A 19,949-nucleotide genomic window follows, 5' to 3' on the forward strand; every position below is an offset into this window, starting at 1 on the left:
TGATCAGAAGTGGTGCTCATGACTGGCAAGACTTTTCTGACACGCTGAACAGATTCAAACCAGATTCACCCCAAACTGAAAAGTTGTAAAAACAAAGGTTAAGAGAACAATAATTCCTTGCATTTCAAGAGACGGACACATTTGTTTGAAAAGGGTGATTTAAGGATTTTTTTTTTTTTTTTTCCCTGTTGGACACAGAGGTTTGAACACTTCACTGCGAAGGAAATAACGTCGGAAAAACAAGCTTCCAGTGCACACTGATGTCAGTTCAGACCGCAGACTTTCCAGCTCTGTAGACCTCAAACACACGTCAGTGCATCCACTAAGAAAAAGTCTGTTAGAAATCTTGTATAAACAGTCTGACTTTGATTTGAGATTATTTCAATGTACAGAACAAAAAAGACTTAACTTCATGAGCAGACTCTCAAGAGACATGAGTACCTGGGCGGAAACCCTCAAAAGAGGAACTTTAGGATATTGAAGATTTAAAAAAAAAAAAAGAGAGACTAAAGCAAAAAAAAAAGATACATTGAGACACAGAAGGAAAAAAGATCTTCCCTGACAGTTCATCCTAACAGCTTTGATACATGAATCACAAATGACTGGATTATTTTTAAGAGGTTTTACAGCAAGTTCAGCATCGGGATAAGCAGGACTGCCAGCAGGAAGTGTCTATTATACATCGTGTGATGTCCTGGACAGAAAAGAGACAGACAAATAAAATCCGTTAATACTCCACTCTGGAATGGTGCAAATTGTAGGTTTTTAATTAAAAATATGCAGATCTCGTGTTTGCTATGACTTATTACCTCCGCCAAGGAGATCTTGGTACATTTGGCATTTTGTCTGAAAGAAGAATTACAAGGCTGATTCTCGCCAAACATCGTCGAGGGTTGTAGAACGGGCCAACAGAACTCACTGACATTTTGGAGCAGATTAGTCATAGCGCCACCCGGTGGCTAAATGAAATTGGGGGGGGGGGGCACTATAAGAACTTGGTGATGGACTGCAGCAAGACAATTCCACATCACCATGGAAAAGGAGACTGGACAGTCACATGCTCAGATCTTTTCCAAACTTTACATTTGTGATGAACGTCCTGGCCTGAAGACATCTGCAAGCTAGTCATAAGCCAGTTATAATCATAGCGCCACCTAGAAGTGGCAGGAAGTTAGCCTTATGTAACATATAATTTCATTTACACCAACACTGTACGGTGTTGCCTTGTGGTCCCCGGTAACAGTGTAGTGTGTGGCACCCAATGCAGGATGCAGGAAGTGATATTTGTGCCACTCATGAGTCTGTGACATCACGCAAAACCTAAACATCAGGTTTCACTGCTGAATAGACGCACAGTCCATGTGTGCGGCTGTGCGAGGGCTGACTGCTTGTTTTATATCGGCTTTGGCTCGCCTTGGCGGAGGTTTGGTGGGAGAATCAGTGCAAGCAACACCAGTAGAAACGTACCACTGCCAGGAAGGACCTCCACTTCGACCGTAAGGTTTTTCTGTCCAACAAGTGCTTGTGCCAAAACTATGTATTTCCCAGCATGCTCCATGCTTGAGTGTGTGGGTGGGACAACCATTTGACCATCTTTGAGCCAGGTGACATTTGGTTTAGGGTTCCCTCTGACCTCACAGCCAAGGCTTTCACCTGCTCTCACCTGCAGTTTTGTTGGACAAAGGAGCTGTGGACCAACTGTGAGGGAGAAGAAATACGGTTTAACAAAAAGAAATCAGGCGAGAGGCAGCAGAAATATCCTGAGATCAAAGTTCCACTCACACCACACGACTGCAGTGAGATTTTCTGACTTCACCGCTGGAGGATGCTGCAGTCCTCTGGGTTGCAGCTGCAGCTCAGCTTCACACCAGTAGTGAGCGCCATCATCGTCTTTAGCAGGGCTGATGTTCATGGTGAAGCTCTCGTTCACCGGTGTCTTCCCTGTTCTGTTGGATTGTAGTCTGCCCAGTTCTTTCTGTCCCCGGTAGAAGGTCACAATGAGGTTTTCAGCCGGTGCAACATCCTGGACTACACACTGCAGAGTGTACGGTTGACCCTCATACATGGGTCCGGTGTGATTTACAAAGCTGATGGACACACTGTCTGGAGTCTCTGTGTAACAGGACGGAAGACAGTGAAATAGCGTGATGTATTCACATTACATGGCAGCTAAGAAGGATATCTACTCACTGTAGACTATCACCGGCAGGCTCAGATGGCACTCTCCTTCAGTGTCAACCATTGCGAAGCACTTTGGATTAACGTCCCACTCAGTCATGACCCCGCTCCAAACCAGAAACTGGTCACTGGTGTGTTCAGGAGGCATCTGGAGTAGCACAGTGTCAGTTAAAAGAGCTTTTAAAGAAATTTTAAATTGTCATTTTTAGCACATGTACAAGTTTATTGGGGAGGAGGTAGTGTTTTTTTCATCGTGCACTTTGAGGGAGGAAAAAAAAGTTGAAATTGTGGAGAAAAAGTCGACCTTTTGAGACTGTGACTGCTGCTACAAAATGCCGTGCAGGCAATTAGATGAACTGGTGAAACTATACTTTGGACTCGGCTTTGGTAACAAAGAAATACTTTCTCTTTTAGCTCACACCGCAGACATCAGTGTCAGGACTTTGAAGAGACTGTGACTACACCGAAGGACGAACCACACGAGCTTGGGAGAGAATTCAAGGCATTCAAGACATTCATTCAGGACATTATATGTTGACTTTTTTCTCGACATTGTATTTTGACTTTATTCTTGACATTTCGACTTTTTTTCTCGAACTGCGGGATTAAAAAAAAACCTCCCTCCTCTCTTTTTTTTCCTCAAGGGTAGCCGTAATAGTCTTCTGTACATTCCATATATATGTACTGTATATATATATATGTGTGTGTGTGTGTATATATATATATATATATATATATATATATATATATATATATATATATATATATATATATATATAAGTGTGTGTGTGTGTATAATATGTATATGTTCACCACCTACCAGTGAGACTGTCCATCCCAGGAAAGAATATCCCTTCCCCGATACAGAGCAGGTGGCTGCAAAGGGATTTCCAAACCTATGAGAAGAGAGGATGCACACAGTTTGTTGTTACTCATTCACACAGAAACCTACAAGAAAGTTTTCCAAATGGGTTTTAGTCAGAAAAATGATGTGAGCTGTTCAGTGCAGATGAGCAATAGAAGCAGGAAATAAGCAGGGTAGCCGCCAGCTGCTTTGGTTAGCTCATTGTGCCTTTTAATGCCCGCGTTGTGTTTCCTCACTGTGGCCCTAACGGTGCCAATATATCTCAATCGCTCTACTCATTGTTCTTTGTCACAACTTTATCAGGTAAACACAGACAGCTTTTAGAGTAGAAGAGAGCGAGCAAAAATGTTGCTGGGGAAAGAAAAAAAAAAAGGCCGAGCTGATGTCACATTCGTTTTCTTTCCCCAGTGCAGCTCAGCGCACGTGTGCAGCAGAAGTTCCCGGCCTGGGGATCTGACCTCAGGGGTGATCGAGTGATAATGTGCTTTGGAAAGAGCAAAAAAAAAAACAACAACATTTCAATTGTGCCAAATTAATATTTCTATTTTTTGCAGCTTTCTTGTGAATCATCTTACCGACAGAAATGTAAGAAATGATTTAAGTCACTCTTTGCTTTAGAGTTAAGCAGACGTGTGGTGACGGGTGGCATTTTGAGTGGGGTCGCACAAAGTTGATAAACTACACTGAAGAACATTAACATCTGAAAGAAGGGAAGAGACACAAGATGTAAAATGTTGAAAAGAATGCCAGTATAACCTCCCCTCCCCTACCCGCTATACCCTACCTGACCACCAGGGTGGAGGGGGATATCATCAGAGAGCAGGTGGCTCTTCCAGCTGAGTCCCCGGTATTGCTGACAGAGGGAGGGCCTCCGAGAGAGGAAGACGGCAGGGACGGGAGGACTGTCGGAGGGGGAGCTGAAATTTGCAGTGGATGAGCAGGAGAAGGTGTGTGTGTGGAAACAGGGGAAGAGGTAGCTGTGCTCTCAAGGGTGGTTATGGAGAGAGAGAGAGAGAGAGAGAGAGAGAGAGAGAGAGAGAGAGAGAGAGAGAGAGAAATAAGTCACAAGCACTGTACATGAAAGAATTCAAATAAACCTCTAAATTGGCCTCAAAGTCCCAGTATGGTAACATTCACAAAGGAGAATTTTTCTCAAATTTATTTCTGTCAAAAATATAGGTTTTTCTTCCCCATAAACAGAAAAACATAGTCCCTTTTATGCATTTCTTTTTTTTTTTTTTATTTGGATAAAATGGATGGATACATGGATGGAAAAAATACATTCTTCCAATACTGAGCTAACCGGGCCTGGTTTTCACTGTACCAGTTTACACTTCAACTCTCACACTGAGGAAAATCAGAATGTAGAATGCAGCAGAATGAAAAACACAGTTTCCAGTCAACAAATGTTATTTTATTAGATTTCTTCTGCTCAACCCTTTGGTGACCCTCAGAAATGACTTGCAGGATATAGGACACATGACTCTGGGAGTATGTGTGTCCCTCTACGTCTCCAATCTTTATTCAGTTGCAGAAAGATGTTTATATTGGTGCGGTAAGCTGTGTGACTCATTTTATCTGTCCTTGCATAATACACACAAGGGTCAATTGAATTCTGCCATCTCGTGAAATAATACTGTTTTTAGCTGATCTATTGTGAACTATTGTTTTACTGCACACTGAATACACCCAGCGTGTTCCTCTGAGGAAGGAAGGACACCCTGCCCAAGTCAAAAGAACTCGCTCCTCTTTTCTACGACCATTGTTCCACTGAATCCTGAGGTTGTTCTCTGGCCTATCGGAGGATCTCCCTCCCACCAGCTCCATGTGTATGTGGGTGTGTTGTCAGCTGTCATAACGGCCAACAATGACTCCCACCTCCCACACTGCAAAATCAGGTCACTAAATGGCCAGATTGTGACCGCAGAGGTAAATGATAAGTCAAAATGAAATGATGTCATGATGCGTCAACAACAAGATCATTTGTTGAACACACACATGCATGTATATTTAAATCAATGAATGAATGAATGGCCTTGAACGTGCCGTAAGTGACAGCTCTCAGGGCCCGCTGTGATTCAGCCCTTTACAGTAATATCACATTAACACTGACTAGCTAGTGCCTAGTTAACCGTTAACTAATGTAAGTAACCCTAATTGTTTTCATTACAGGTTACAGCAAAAGTGGATGGAAAAAAATTGTGGGGGGGGGGGTTAAAGGGGTTTAGGTTTCAGAGCCTTTTATCTGGGATACATGCTCCCCACTTCAAAATAAAGGTCACCAAGAACATTCATAAATGGTTAATTTTGCTTAATCATTAATGTTATGTTAATTATACTCCCAGATAAAACTCAGCATTAACCAACCTTCATTTATGTCACCTGTGTGGAGGAACTGCAAGTACAAACGTTTCATCTTTGTCCTGTGTGAGGTCCTAAATTCTACAATTCTGGATAGACGATGGTTCTTGCTCACTTGTGTGGTTGTTGTGTTGTCGCCCTTATCTAGACCATCGCTACGTGGAGCAGCTTTGTCCCAGTGTACCTGCCCGTAGAACTCATCCAGCTGTAGACTCACTCACCTGGGCTGAACAGGCGGAACAGCAGAAGCGGGATTGTCCATCCTGAGGCACTCATCCTTCAGCAGCTGGCTCCAAATCGTTGCTGCTGTGCTGGCTGGCTGATGCTGGCAGTCTGAGACTTCTGTGGAAACACTGGGTACTTTTTATGGGAGTGAGCGTGTGTGTGTGTGTGTGTGTGTGTGTGTGTGTGTGTGTGTGTGTGTGTGTGTGTGTGTGTGTGTGTGTGTCCGAAGCTGATGATCAAGTGATTCCTTTGCTTTGGCCTCTGAAACCCACCATGGGCGTTCTTTGTTGGTATATCAAGAGAGGAAGGAAGGGAGGGTCAAGAATAATGCAGTGTAGTGCTGCAGCACACAGGGCAAGAAGGCCTACAAGTGTGTGTGTGTGTGTGTGTGTGTGTGTGTGTACTCTGAATGGTTAACTGTTATTACAATACAGAGGATGGATTACTTTATTTTTCCCGAGGGGATATGAAAGCATTGAATCATTAGAAACATGTATCACAGATACAAGAGGCAATGAAGTCATTTAGAGGCTGTAGTGAAGTAAATAAAAGGTTACGGGTAAGGCTGAGCAGTATCTACCCCCCTAAAAACAAACTAGCTCAATATAAAAAAAGATAGGAAATACAAAGTTTGAATACTTTGATGCAGGATATTGTTCGAGGGCCCTGTTGGAATTTCAGTCCTGCTGTCCTTTCTTTTTCATTCAAACTTGTGAATTTGATGAGTCCTTCAACCTAAACAGCCACTCACTTGTTTCAACCCTCTGATGAAAGCAGCCTTCTTGTAAGTTCCTGACGTGAGCAATCGTTTATTTAAACCCACTCTGAGCAACTCGTAGCTGCAACTGCGTGGGATCGGACCCATGGAACTCCCTCTGTAGACTTGAAGGTTTCACTTTATGCTTTTAAACATGTGTTTTTAATGAAGCTAAAACAAACGAACGAGAAGACTTTTGGTTGGGTGTGAACGTGAGTGAACTTCCCCAGGACCATTCAGGGTCACACCCAACCAAAAGTCTTCTCGTTCGTTTGTTTGTTTACAGCTCAAATCAAAGTGTCTGTGGATTATTGGAATATGGCTGGACAAAAATAAAAAAATCAGATTATACTGGATGATGTGCTTGAGATTTTTTTTTTTTAATGTTGGAGACTTTTGCTGCGTTACAGGTTCTTAATGGTTGGTCTCCGTTAGCTTCAAGCTAAAAATGCTTGGCTGATGTTCTCTGAAAGAAATTATTCCGAGAGGAAAATGTCTTCATGAATCAGTGAAAGACAAATTTCACTTTTTGGATGAAGTATTGCTTTAACTTTCCACCTTTCACTCATGACAGACTTCCTGTTTCTGTCTGCAGTCGGAAGTAAGTCTTACATTTCTGGTTTCTCTTTATTGTAAGTCACGAGTCCGTAGGTTGTCGGTGACACGGTAAGTTATTTTGGATCATAACTCTCATTAAAAGGAAGTTTTGACGATTGTGGTGACCCAGATGTTGTGTTTGTTCTGCATCTGGTCAAATTAAAGGTACTTTAAACAGGACGGCACAGGTGATGGTGCTGCTCATGTTTTGGGGGGGGGGGGTTTTGGATGATGTAGCAGTGACATAATGGTCCAGATCACTGTATCACATCGTTGTATGCATGTATATCACATGTTGTATGTCACATGTTGGCATTAATCAAGTGTACATCAACTGTATGGGCCTGTGTGTAGCAGACCTACAAGACAACAAGCTCACTTCCTGCATCGCTTCGTCTCAGCCAAACAAGCAAACCAGTGCATGTCTCCAAGTCTCCACGGAGACTGAAAAATCGTACTGAAGTAAAAGTAGAGAAGTATTTATTATTGAGTACACCTCAGTATCAAAAGGGTACACATTCAGTGTATATGTGTAGTACAGTGGTTGGGAGAGTTCCACCCCTGAACGATAAAGGCCACATTAAAGTGCTGTCTGTTACGTTTGCGTAGTTCTGGTTGTTTCCTCTTGAATTTGTCAGAGTTTGTGATTTAAAGTCCGTCAACTTCATCGGGTTATTTTTTTTCTTTTTTCCTTCAAAGTAACGAGTAACTGAAGGGTTCAGATAAAGGTAATGGAGTAAAGAGTACAATATTTCCTTTGAAATGTTGTGGAGTAAAAGTACAAAATATAATAACCAAGTAAAGTATAGATACCTAAAAAGTACTTCAGGAAACAAATGTCTATATCATGCAGTAGGACGATCCGTCTTCGTGCTGAGGCTGGTCACCCTCAGGAGAAAAGAAGTGCCAGAGGGGGCGGGGCATTTATGGAGTAAACAGGAGGGTAAACACAAACAAACGCAAACAAAATAAGATTTGATAATTGTGTGATTGTTGTTTCCTCACTGATGAGGTGGGATGAGGCCAATGTTGGACCAGTCTCTGAACCAGTACTAAATTCGGTGGTCGCGTCACATGCTTCTGATCGGACGCACTGGAATGTGGAATGGTTCACCTCCAAGGACCGGAGGGATGCGAGCCTCCGCGTCGTCCCTGACATTCCCGCCCTTCTCTTTCCGAGGGGTGCAGCACCAGTTATCAGTTGCAATATGAAGTGCTTCCTGTGGAGGAAAGAATAACGGAAAGATGGATCTGGGACAAAAAGTTTTTTGTGCTCAAAACTAAAGCTCTTGTCTTTGACATAGTCCCTATTGTCATATTGCATATATTGAGTCTTCTGATGAGTGACTCGTTCAAATTGTTGGAGCTGGTTGGCTCAGTGGCAGCCCAGTTGTGAATTTACAGTGGAGCCACTTCTTGAGTGGGCACGGTGACTTCCTGGTGTCCACTGATTGCACGGCTGGCCCACAGTGATGATAAGACTCCGGGAAGTTACTGCTCCCAGCCAAGGATGATTATGAGCCCATTCCCAAAATGTCTCTCTGTCTTTGCTGTCACACTGAGGCGTGATCCGAATCCCTCTCCTGTCTGTTCAGCGAGCAGAAATGCTGGTTGAGGAACTGCTCTTGTGCACGCTGGAGGACCTGGTCGATGACGACTTCCAAACTTTCAAATGGTACCTCACAAAGAACATGCTGGACCCACACAAGCCGATTCCTAAGTGCCGTCTGGATCGCGCAACCCGGACCGACACGGTGGATCACTTGATCAGCAGCTACGGCGAGGAGTCAGCTGTGAACGTCACAGTTGAGATCCTGAAGATGATGAAGATGAATAACGCTGCGGTGACTTTGAAAGACAAACACTCCCGGCGAGAGGGTGGTGAGTCCGTCATATTTGCTCATGATGAGTCACAGCTTTGTTTTCGAACACATCTCTTGTTTAGATACCTGTCCTTTCTTCAGCTGCAGAGAGGAAAACAGCTTTATCCCCCTGCTACACCTTTGCTTCAGCGCCTCCTGCTGGTGGAATGTTTGCACAGCAAGGAGCGGTAATCATTGCCCCGCAACTGGGCGGCAGAAGCACCATTGGATCGTGGAGCGTAAACATCACCCACAAATAAAGACACAGGACAGCTAGAGGGGAGTGCACCTCGTATTCTTTGCCAAGTCTGTATTTTTCTGCTGCACAGTTGTGACTCCAGGCAGCAGCAGGAGCGACTTTTTTTCAGTTCTCTTAACTGTTCGCTGAACACGTTGTTATAAATGAATGCCAGGGTACTTGTTGTTTCTGCTGACCTTTACCCCGCAAAGACCCGACCCACTCTGGCATCGATTCACAGAATGTGGACGAGAAAAACACTGATGAAACCGCCGCACACAGACAGGTGAAGCAGTGGATATTTGGAACGGAGTCATTTTCATGTTGCATAGCGGGTAGAAATTAAAGCTCCACGTGAAAGTCTGTTTCAGAGTTGCTCTGCCTTTTGTTTCAGCTTCACTTTTCCTTGGAATACACGGGTTAACCACTTATATATTGGTATCCACCAAGATTCGTCTCGTTCAACGCCCAAGTGCAATACATTTAAACAAATGTTTCAAAAATAACATTAAATGGATACAGACAGGAAGATTTTAGCAGCTCGGCCACAGAACAGGACAGTAGAAGTGTGTGGCGTTTGAATTCTGTTGTTTGGAGGGTGACAACTAGTTTCAGAATTGATTCATCTGTGAATAGTTGAGAAATTAAACTTGAAAAATGAATGAAATCTGTGTATTTATATTCTCTACTTTTCCGTGAGGAGTAGTTGTCGTTTTAAGAAATCTAAGTTAGCAAATGAACTTTGTGAAAGAAAAGCATTAATTGTACATTTTCTTAATTGAAAGGACAGAAATTAGTGTTTATTTTGCATAAAAGAAAACAAAAACGATCAGAACCCCGCAAACAACTGCAGGTATCCGCAACCATCGGCTCCGTTTTCCCCATTTAGTGATTCAATTTTCACAATTTGTTGTTCTGTTGCTAAGACGAGCAACAGTAATTGTTTTAACGTGCTTTTTTTTAAATGTTGTTTGTATATTTTCTAACGAGCCTTTTAAGAATATCTTAATTGTAAAAAATAATACTAATAATAATAACGTCATTTCTACGTGTCACGCGTTTCGACTGCCAGCGATAACGGCAGACTCGATCAACCCGGAGACGTGGAGGTTCACTCAAGTGACACCGTCAGCCGGAAGCTGACTGGCAAAGCTGGATCACGTGACTACACCTAGGCTAACTTGTACAAGGTGTTGACGGGACTGAAGTGAAATGATTCATCGTTTATCGGGGAATAATACACTTTCATGGACTTGATGGATTAGAGAATTATTTTAACTGATATTCTGGTACGGCTTGCAGCTCCTAACACGCTGCTTTGCTGGGGAAAATCCATTAAAGGGTACCGGAAGTCAAAACGAGAAGATGACGCTCCCGTCCGCTCCTTGGTAAATGTTTGGCCCTCGGTTCAAGACCAGGAAGCGAGATTTGCGATTCGGCTACTTAGGAGCTCTTTACCTTTAGCGATGAAAGCTCAAAAGACTCGTCAGATATTACATTTGATGGTTGTAACTTGATAACACGGCGTCATCAGAGAACCTGTATTCGGGGTTTGACGCGTATCGTCGCTGTAATTCGCCTCGAGCACTGCTGAAACTGCTAGCCACCGAGCCATCTGTTTAGCCCGTCGCTCACTAGCGTTAGCAGTTTTGTTACCGTTAGCAAGTTGGTCCCTGCCTGGTGATGGCTGGAGCACACAGGGCTTGTGTCGTGGCCGGATTTCTCCTACTGTTTCTGCTGGCTGGGTGCAAGGCAAGGATACACAAACTCACGCTGAAGGTAAGCCATCATCTCAAACCCAGAGTTGGGTGAACCGCGCAGCTAACACGGTGAAGGTTGCTCCACACGACATTTTATTAGCAAGCTAGTCAGTGACATTTTTCTGTTATTAGCTCCAGTGCTAAAGTGTGAATCTTACTTGGTATTGTGGTCATTGTAACCGCCGTATTCTTAATCGAAAAGTTAAATGAAGTCAGTAAAATTCCGTCAGAAACGAAGCGGTTCCTCCAAGCCAACATCTCACCTCAGGTGCTCTGTTATTTGTCCTCATCCTCAGAATGAAACTCGGTTTCTCGTCCACCTCAACACTTTTGGTTTTTATGCAAATGGAACTCTGGACGTCAACCTGCTTTCCCTGCGTCTCCCAGAACAGCTGGTGAACTACACCCTCTACCCTGTAAGACCTTTGTGTTGCTGGGAGTTTGTTGTGTCGCTCACAACTGGTGTGTGTGTGTGTGTGTGTGTGTGTGTGTGTGTGTGTGTGTGTGAGAGAGAGAGAGAGAGAGAGAGAGAGAGAGAGAGCTGCCTCCACGTGTGTGCCCTATCAAGTGGAGTGGTCTTGTTCACCACCTTCAACCAGTAGCCAAACAACCCAGATTGCCTTTTTTGATGTCAGAAGCTAAAGTTTCTGTGTTGAAGTGAAAGGTTTTATTAAATGTTGCTTCTGAAGCAGGAATAGAACCTGGCAGGTGATGTGAGAGAGGGCTGCATGTCAGAGCTTGAGGATGCTATCAGCGTGTCATTGTCATCAGCAGATAGCGATCTTCTTGTCATAAGTTGGTATTGCCAAATGTTTCTGAGATACGCAAAAATGTCACAATTTGTCAAATTCCCCATATGTACATGTCTTTTTTTAATCTATAAAATATGAATATTGGTTCAAACACGACAATCATCAGCCAGCAACCTCTGTATCCTAGTCACACCTGGCCAGTGGAAAATTATAGAAAACACTGAAAGTTGTCAAAAGCAGCAAGAGTTGTTCTACGTTGAATGACAGACTAATGTGTGGCATTAAGAGCGAAAGCATGTGCGTGGTAACCAGCGTGTCCTCGTCTCTGTAGGTGGGTTTCAGCCTCTCCAGGTCTCGTGTGAGTGGAGTCCTCTCTTACACTGTGAGTACGACTTGCCGTCAACACTCCTGTACATTGTTGCAGTTATTTTCAGACTTGTTTAAAGCTGTTGTGCCCATTATATTCCATCAAAGTCTTCACCAAATGAGTTCACACAATTGCCATCAAGATCATCACCGCCAGATCCCCCGCTGCCAGGAGGGCGCTGTGCCTGCTCACTGGACCATGGCTCAGTGTTTAAATGTGCTGTTCCTCTAGACTTTGCAAATGTTCGTAGACCAAAGAGATTCAGTTTTGATAGTGAAATGTGTCATTTCACACTCTCAGATCTAGGGCTGTAATCAACCAAAGAAATTCTTGGTCGACTGAAGCCCTCAAATTTCGACTAAAAATCGACTAATTTTATATATGAAAACTCTACTGTGTCAATTATCAGCACAAAACCTGCTGAGGAATATTTAGACAATTGTTTCTGTCAGGTTATAATAACTGACCCACGCTATCTTTTGTCCTGCACAGAGCGAGCCTCAGCATCGCGGCTGAGACACAAATAGACTTTTAACTTAAAACTTTACTCTTAAACACAAAAGGCAAGTCCACAGTAAGAATTTTTACAATTAAAACAAAAACAATTAGACTAAAACATTGAAATGTTCATTCTGATACGTTCATACACTCAAAACTGACGGGGCAACCTGAGGTGGACAAGTTAGCTTTCGGTTTCTAGGTGATACGCCGTGTTTGTAGTGGAGCTGTGACATGGAAACTGTTTGCAAACTTTGCATTGGACTTTTTTTCCTTTATCTGTTTTCATGAAATGCTGCCACGCTGCAGGTGTCTTTGACGTGGTGGACGAGGACTGACTTGAAATGAAACCGTCAAAATTAAATGTACATTCATCAAACCACCAGACGTTGGCCTTCTAGTACTCTTCAGTCTGTCTGTCTCTAGCAGGTCGGGCGAGTCCAAAATAGCAAAGGGGGGGGGGGGTGTTCAAAGATAGATTGTTATCTGTGAAATAGGGGTGCTTTGAAATCACCCCCATTTGCACTTGGTACTTTCCACCTGATGAACTTAACGTGGCAAAAAATTCGACCAATCAGAATTTTGGTCGAACCAGAACGTATGGACTAATAAATCGACCAGTCGACTGGGAGATTACAGCCCTACTCAGAACAATGTATCCGTCATGTTATTGCCACAACATTAATGTGTAAAGGAAGAGCGTATGATGGAAGGAGCGACACTCTCACCGCCCGAAGGTGGAGACCAAAGTGCTGCACTAAAGCTTTAATTTTGTGTTTGACAAGCGTGGCCAGATGTCTTTTGCTTTGTGAAAGATCAGATTTGCGTTTTGGTACTGATGTTTGTGATTGAATGTGTGTGTTTGTCTAGGCAGAGGAGACGGAGACGTGTCCCCTCACTATCACCAAGTCCACCAACAACGAGCCCTTGATTCTCTTTCTTATTGATATCAACAGCCTCAGGTGTGTATGTTTGAGTGTCAGTCAGGACGGTTGTATTTCATCACTGTGCAGTCTGATGTGAAATTTAACGATCCTGTTTTCGTGTGTGTGTGTGTGCGTGTTCAGTGTCAAGGTGAGAGCTCTAGGAGACCAAGACAACATCTTGAAAGCAAAGCTGAAGTCAGAGACGCAGATCAAAGACAAAGGTCACTTTCACTTTCTATTTTCCATTGCAGTTAAATCCGTCCTTTAAACGATTTCTAATGTCTGAAATCTAAAAATTGCTCAGCTTTACAAGTATCTTTAAGGAGGTCGGTGCTTTGATTGTGCCTGTGCAGAAGTTGCTATGCAGCACAATCACGAGCCGTTTCCTCACATTCCAGAGGCACCAGCAGATATAAACACGTAGTTCTTGTTAAGGCAATGAAAACATGACAGGTTGCTTTGTACTTGCAGGTCAGAGAAAACGCAGAGGTGCTCCTGCTGATCCTCCTGCTGATCCTCCTGCCGATCCTCCTGCTGAGCTAAATAAACCACAGGACACTGGTGACAAAGCAGCTGCAGCTAAGCAAACCAATACAGTCGATGAGAAGGAGAATTTAGGAAAGGAACAAAATCAGACGGAAGAGAAGATGAATCCTGTCGTAGAAGTTAAGAGCACAGATGACAATGAATTCAAGGTAAGTTTTTTTTTTTTCAGGTATCTTGTGTGTATAATGTAGTTATAAACTCAATTTCTACCCTGTATTTTCTTCTAGCTTGAAAAAACCACTCAGTTGACTTTAGCTTTGGATAAAACTAAAGGCTCTTATAACTTCAGTGTGAGTACAACTTTCTCGTCTTTTATTTCTGATGTGAACAACAATTTATATCTGATATGAGAACATTTTTCTCTGCCCCTCAGTTCCATATGGTGGTAGGCCTGCTGGCCGAGGGGCTGTACAATTTCAACTTCCACTATTGCCAGAACTTGCTCCCTGGAATCGACTTTCCCTACTCATTCACTGCAAGTTGAGGGTGTTTGAGGGGCCACACACAGGCCACACATCAGGCCACACACCAGCCACACACCAGCCACACACCAGCCACACACAGGCCACACACAGGCCACACACCAGCCACACACCAGCCACACACAGGCCACACACAGGCCACACACCAGGCCACACACAGGCCACACACAGGCCACACACCAGCCACACACCAGGCCACACACAAGTTAACCTGAGTGTGTCTGCAGGTGGAAGTCACAGAGAAGAATCCTGGAGGCTTCTTGTCTGCAGCAGAAATTCCCCTCTCTCGCCTCTACATTTGCATGGCTGGAGTCTTCTTCACTGCTGCCCTGGTCTGGGTTTACACACTCATGAAACACAGGTACACACACTTATTGGGTGCACACTGATAATTGGTGTTTTGTGTAGCTGAATACGACTGCTCTCATCGACACAGTAACCTTTCACAGAGGGGCGATTTACATCAACCAGTAGTGAAGACTGGACACAACACCCCTGCCAAGATGGCGTGCACATGAGTGGTTTACCTCAACCAAATAAGCTGCCTCCCGTTAGCCCTCCGCTAACCACTTTGGATGTATAACATTCATGCTGATCTTCTAGACTCGCCAGATGTTATCAGACCAGATGGATCTAATTGCGATGGTGAAACAAGTTATTTTGTGCAACTGCCGTTTTCTCGCCGCTTCTTTCACCGTATCAGTCTGTGAGGGAAAGTCTCAAGGGCTCGCAGTGCATCACGTGATGCAGATGAGCAAGGAACATGCAACTCAGAGGAAGCATTTTAATTAGAAGCAAAATTGATACACACCCAGATTGCATGATGAGTCATGAAACCTTTGGTTTCTTTTTGTTTGACAAAAAAAATGAGGCTTGTTGTTGTTCAGAAAAACTCTTGCTGGATTTTTTTTTTTTTTTGGATGTGTATTTGACAGCTATCAAGAGATAGATGAACAATTTACACACGGACTCAGGATGAAAGCTGGGAAGATGAAGGTTTTATTTCATAGGACCTGAAAACCACTGTGTTGCAGAGCTACTTTGCTCATGTAGCAGCGACGTGTTTCTGCAGAGTCATGCTGTGTCCCCTTCTGGTTCAGCTGTTACAACATTCGCATACTGAAATGTTGCTTCCTCTAAACTTGAGCAAAGAGAACAGTCCGACAAATGTTTAATCAGACAAGGAAGTTGAGGCGCAAAAACAATTCTTACCCAGTTAGTAACATTTGAAATTCCCCGAATTGATATTCATTAGGAGGAGAGATGCATGTTGTAAGTGTTTATCGCACTCTGTTGTGGTTGCATTAAAGACATCAGTGATTTTTGATGTGTTTGTCAGTCCTGACAAAGGCTACATGGTGAGTAAACACATAAGACAGGACAGTGTTGTAAGAATATCCTCATAATCAGCGTCCACTCTGCCCGCAGGCTTCTAGTCACTGGCTTTGTCTCAGTTGTCGTCATTGGTTTGGTTTTCTTTCTTGTAAAGACACCTGGAGATGTCTTGCTGTCACTGTCAAACATGCAACTTTTCTAAAAATGACGTCAGATCCAAACGTTAACATGTCGGTGGCGGATCAGAGGACCGTGTTGAGACTAAAGCAACATTCCAGATTCCCACCATCAACCCTTGATGCATTGGTGCTTCAGTAGAGCAAGAGTTTACACGCTGCTCTGTGTCCTTGTTTCCAGGTACAGTGTGTTTAAGATCCACTGGCTGATGGCAGCGCTGGCCTTCACCAAATCCACTTCCCTGGTTTTCCATAGTGTAAGTACACAGGGCCGACCGGAGCCGGCTCTGATCTTTATCTCTGAAGTTGGCCTGCTCTGTGAGGTCTCTGTTAGCTGGCTGTCAGGGCTGTGGTGGAGGGTGAATGCAGTTAAAGCACATTGTGAAATACAACACAGCGTTTATTCACCTTTTTATGACCCTTTATGCACTTGTTTTATTTGTGACCGAGCGCCACAATAAAACAACAGCTATATGGGTCGTCCCGTGTTGGAGCGGCCCTCCCCCGACGCCCCCTTCCACTCGCCAGCGCCGTCTTATTATCTTTGCTTAAATATTTATGACTGAAGAAGGTTGAACAGATGACCTGGTGGTACATTCAGGCGCTCGTTGCAAACTGTACGCCTTTACCAAATCACGTGGGACTTAATGATGTATTCAAGTGGACCTCGTAAACTTGGATATCCATGCTGCCATGGTCATGAAGGTTGTCTTACATGGCAAAGTCTGCATTTTTTTCCCTATTTCCCTTTGCTTGAATACATATCCATGCTACCCCTCTCTCCTCTCAGTAGAGGGCGTACATCATCTCAGGGCAAAGCAAAGCTTCAAACTTCCATAAAACGAATCACATCATTTGCAGCAGTTCTAGGAAAACCCCAGCTTGTTCTTGGACAACGATGGTTTTCTCGTGTTCATGTACTGCCACACTGAACTGGTAACTTATTGTTTCTCAGATCAATTACCACTTCATCAACACTGAGGGTCATCCCATTGAAGGCTGGGCTGTCATGTATTACATCACACACCTGTAAGTACAGTTCCTCAGGAATGGGACGTTTTTATTCAGGTTATTCGAGAGTCTTTATTGGCTGTCAGTCTATTGTCAAGCTCAGGTTTTACGTGCTTGCTTCGATCTGCTCTCCAGGCTCAAGGGGGCTCTGCTGTTCATCACGCTGGCGCTGATTGGCACCGGCTGGGCTTTCGTTAAGTACATCCTGTCTGACAAGGAAAAGAAGATCTTCATGATTGTCATACCTCTCCAGGTGTGTGTTGCACGGCAGGAAGCAGCAGTAATGTGTGTCTTCCTGGGACTGTTAGGCTGACCCACCCACCTGTTCACGTCCAGGTCCTGGCTAACGTGGCCTACATCATCATCGAGTCCACAGAGGAAGGTTCCAGGAAATACGCCCTGTGGAAGGAGATCCTCTTTCTGGTCGACCTCATCTGCTGCGGCGCCATCCTCTTCCCTGTTGTCTGGTCAGTGTGTGTTGTGGGGACTTTCCCTGTGTCTCGGTTGAAGGAAAAAAAAAAAAACGACTTGGATATTCAGTTTGCTGTTGAAACAAACACACAGTTGACATCATGAATGAGTGATTTAACAATCTTGTGTATGGATCTTAATCCTCTGTAGGTCAATCCGTCATCTACAGGAAGCCTCCAGCACTGATGGGAAAGGTGAGAATCCTGATGAGTCAAAGCTGAAATGCTTCAGTGTTTGGCATTCGTTGGTTAAACCGCGTCTGTTTCTCCCTCAGCTGCCATGAACCTGGAGAAGCTCAAACTCTTCCGGCACTATTATGTGATGGTAAGAAGAATTTCAGCTCACTGCTACTTGACCCCGCCTTCATCCCTCTGTGTGATCTGACCGTTATTAGATTAATTAAAATGGCCACTCTGGGCTTTTCACTCGCTACAGCAGATAGAGAGCAAAAACTCCGCAGGCAACCCCAAAAATGCTGCTTGACTTTTTTATTTCTGTGAATGTTTACCATCCTACTTGCTACAAAGCGTATTGAACTGAGCTCCGAGTAATGCGTCTGTTTATTTGTCTCTGTAGATTGTGTGTTATATCTACTTCACGAGGATTATAGCCATCCTGCTCAAGGTCACCATGCCTTTCCAGTGGCAGTGGTGCTATGAGGTAAGATGACATCAGCGCTGTTTGTTCGTGTGAAAATGTCAGAGGTCAACTTGAACTGGTCTAGAACACCAGTCTGGGCCCCAGTGCTCTGATCAAGTATGACAGTCAGCCAGATGGAATCATATCTGCTAAAATAATGGGTCTGCAGTTAAAAGTGTGTGGTTGGTGTTATAGAAACCCTCTCACATGGCTCCTCCACATGCTCCATGCTGGCCTGCTCTAATCCCTCGTCTGCCCTCCTCTCCACTTTTTGCCCTCAGTTTCTGGTCGAAATTTCTACTCTGATCTTCTTTGTTCTGACGGGCTACAAGTTCCGACCAGCCTCCAATAACCCCTACCTCCAGCTTCCCCAGGACGAGGAGGACGTAGAGATGGATGAAGTGTAAGCATACGCAGTGTTTTTGAGGCCACATTCTGCTCTCTGTCCAAGAGTTTGACATGAATATTCAAGTCGCTATCAGGTCCGTCCAGTAAAAATAAGACTAGAGCTGCAAGGTGAGCTTATCTCCTGATATATTTGGCCCAGTGACCGGCACTGTGCAGGTCAGTTGTCATTTAGGCACCTCAGACGAAAGAAAAACAAGACACAGCAGGTTAATTCTGCTGTTGTTTATTATGCTAAGCTAACCAGCTGCTGGCTCTAGCGGCTAGAGTCGAGCAGCTAGGCTCTAGCTGCTAGACTCTAGCTAGTCGAAAGCTAGCACATGCTACATAGAGTCAGGTCCATCCAGAGTCCGACTCAGCCACCGCGGACTCGGAAACAATCATGTGTCTCCACGCTCTGGGCGTGTGAGGTGGTTCCAAATCAAATCTGATCACTCAAACATTTGATATTTAGGGTTTTAAATCGTGAATATTACGTCTTGACTGGTACAGCTGAACAACCTTAGCCAAAAGAAGGTGGAGCTAAGCAACAGAGGAACCCGTGTGGACCTCAGTTCTCCCACTATTTCACATCCAAAGCAATAAGCCTGCTTTCTTGTTGATTTTGTGGATGTTTGTCAGACAAGTTGAACAGTCTGTGCTCTTATTTTTTGTCCTGCATTCAGAGTGACCGAGTCAGGTGCGTTGGAGGGTATTTCCAAAGTCAAGAAGACGTCTAATGGACGCGAGCGCCAGAAAGAGTCCACCTTGTGAGTGGGAGGCTACATTCGGGGCGGGACCCATTAGACACCCCTGGTCAGCTCGGACAAAGGGGTGCACATGGACCAAGGCCTCCCACCCCAGTGACACAGCTTTCCCTTTGAAACTCTCTTAAGTGGTTGCAGTGGTCATGTCCACTGTCTGGCTATGCAAAAAAATCCCAGACGTTGTTTGAGGCTCTCCATTTCCTCGAAATGATCCGCCCAGAAAAAGGTTCGGGGCGGGGACAGGCTTCTCCCAGTACGACGGGTGGATGGATGGAAGATGGAAGGTTTTCATTTTTCTCTGCTCTCTCTCTCTCTCTCTCTCTCTCTCTCACTCTCTCTCTCTCTCTCTCTCTCTCTCTCTCCAAAGATAATTATCATTTTACATTTTTGGGGTGTGTTTATATTGGATATTTAAAAAAACAAAAACAATGGTACTTCATTAGTTGTATCTTTTGTGTGTGTGTGTGTGTGTGTGTGTGTGAGAGAGAGAGATGAGTTCACATGTATGGATGTCAGGTAACACAAGACTTGGACAACATGGTGTATTTCCCCCCTTTGGAGACAGCAGTCCATACTCAGGTCAAAGGCTCACAGTATTTTTCAAAATTTAGAGAAGAATCTTGACCCGTTCTCCCTCTCTTCAGGGGTCAGAACAGTTCTGACTGCTCATTCAACACATCCGTCTTGTCGGTTACTTTTTTTCTGATTTGATTCGTAAATTGAACTACGTCGTTGTCAACAGTTGTAATTTC

The 19,949-nt window shown here is 44.1% G+C and overlaps 3 protein-coding genes across 5 annotated transcripts; 2 read left to right on the forward strand and 1 right to left on the reverse strand.

Moving 5' to 3' along the window:
• Nucleotides 1–127: 127 nt before the first annotated feature.
• On the reverse strand, nucleotides 128–11,273 carry LOC147257869 (vascular cell adhesion protein 1-like). Of its 3 annotated transcripts, none has more exons than XM_086212078.1 (9): nucleotides 11,107–11,273; nucleotides 7,797–8,203; nucleotides 5,626–5,746; nucleotides 3,828–4,020; nucleotides 2,999–3,074; nucleotides 2,191–2,326; nucleotides 1,783–2,112; nucleotides 1,468–1,698; nucleotides 128–694 (listed from the first exon to the last, which is right to left on the reverse strand). In XM_086212078.1, exons 3-9 carry the CDS (start codon nucleotides 5,678–5,680, stop codon nucleotides 624–626), a joined length of 1,092 nt encoding a protein of 363 aa, XP_086068204.1. In that variant the 5' UTR covers nucleotides 5,681–5,746; nucleotides 7,797–8,203; nucleotides 11,107–11,273; the 3' UTR covers nucleotides 128–623. The 3 variants fall into 3 exon arrangements, with proteins under 3 accessions (XP_086068204.1, XP_086068206.1, XP_086068205.1); XM_086212080.1 differs by lacking the exon at nucleotides 11,107–11,273 and adding an exon at nucleotides 11,002–11,021; XM_086212079.1 differs by lacking the exons at nucleotides 7,797–8,203; nucleotides 11,107–11,273 and having other exon boundaries at nucleotides 5,626–5,822.
• On the forward strand, nucleotides 7,012–9,852 carry LOC147257870 (pyrin-like). Its single transcript, XM_086212081.1, has 3 exons — nucleotides 7,012–7,052; nucleotides 8,579–8,864; nucleotides 8,948–9,852. The coding sequence occupies exons 2-3, from the start codon at nucleotides 8,588–8,590 to the stop codon at nucleotides 9,103–9,105; spliced, it is 435 nt and encodes a 144-aa protein (XP_086068207.1). The 5' UTR covers nucleotides 7,012–7,052; nucleotides 8,579–8,587; the 3' UTR covers nucleotides 9,106–9,852.
• Nucleotides 10,231–19,555, forward strand: gpr108 (G protein-coupled receptor 108). Its single transcript, XM_086212077.1, has 18 exons — nucleotides 10,231–10,862; nucleotides 11,140–11,259; nucleotides 11,927–11,977; nucleotides 13,331–13,422; nucleotides 13,528–13,607; nucleotides 13,858–14,081; nucleotides 14,160–14,222; nucleotides 14,306–14,407; nucleotides 14,642–14,775; nucleotides 16,107–16,182; nucleotides 16,881–16,954; nucleotides 17,072–17,189; nucleotides 17,273–17,403; nucleotides 17,558–17,601; nucleotides 17,682–17,731; nucleotides 17,984–18,067; nucleotides 18,328–18,449; nucleotides 19,117–19,555. The coding sequence occupies exons 1-18, from the start codon at nucleotides 10,767–10,769 to the stop codon at nucleotides 19,202–19,204; spliced, it is 1,749 nt and encodes a 582-aa protein (XP_086068203.1). The 5' UTR covers nucleotides 10,231–10,766; the 3' UTR covers nucleotides 19,205–19,555.
• Nucleotides 19,556–19,949: the final 394 nt, after the last annotated feature.

The sequence above is a fragment of the Aulostomus chinensis genome, chromosome 8 (genome assembly GCF_037954235.1).
Source record: "Aulostomus chinensis isolate RoL2024-O1b breed Wild chromosome 8, RoL_Achi_v1.0, whole genome shotgun sequence".
Taxonomy (NCBI): domain Eukaryota; kingdom Metazoa; phylum Chordata; class Actinopteri; order Syngnathiformes; family Aulostomidae; genus Aulostomus; species Aulostomus chinensis.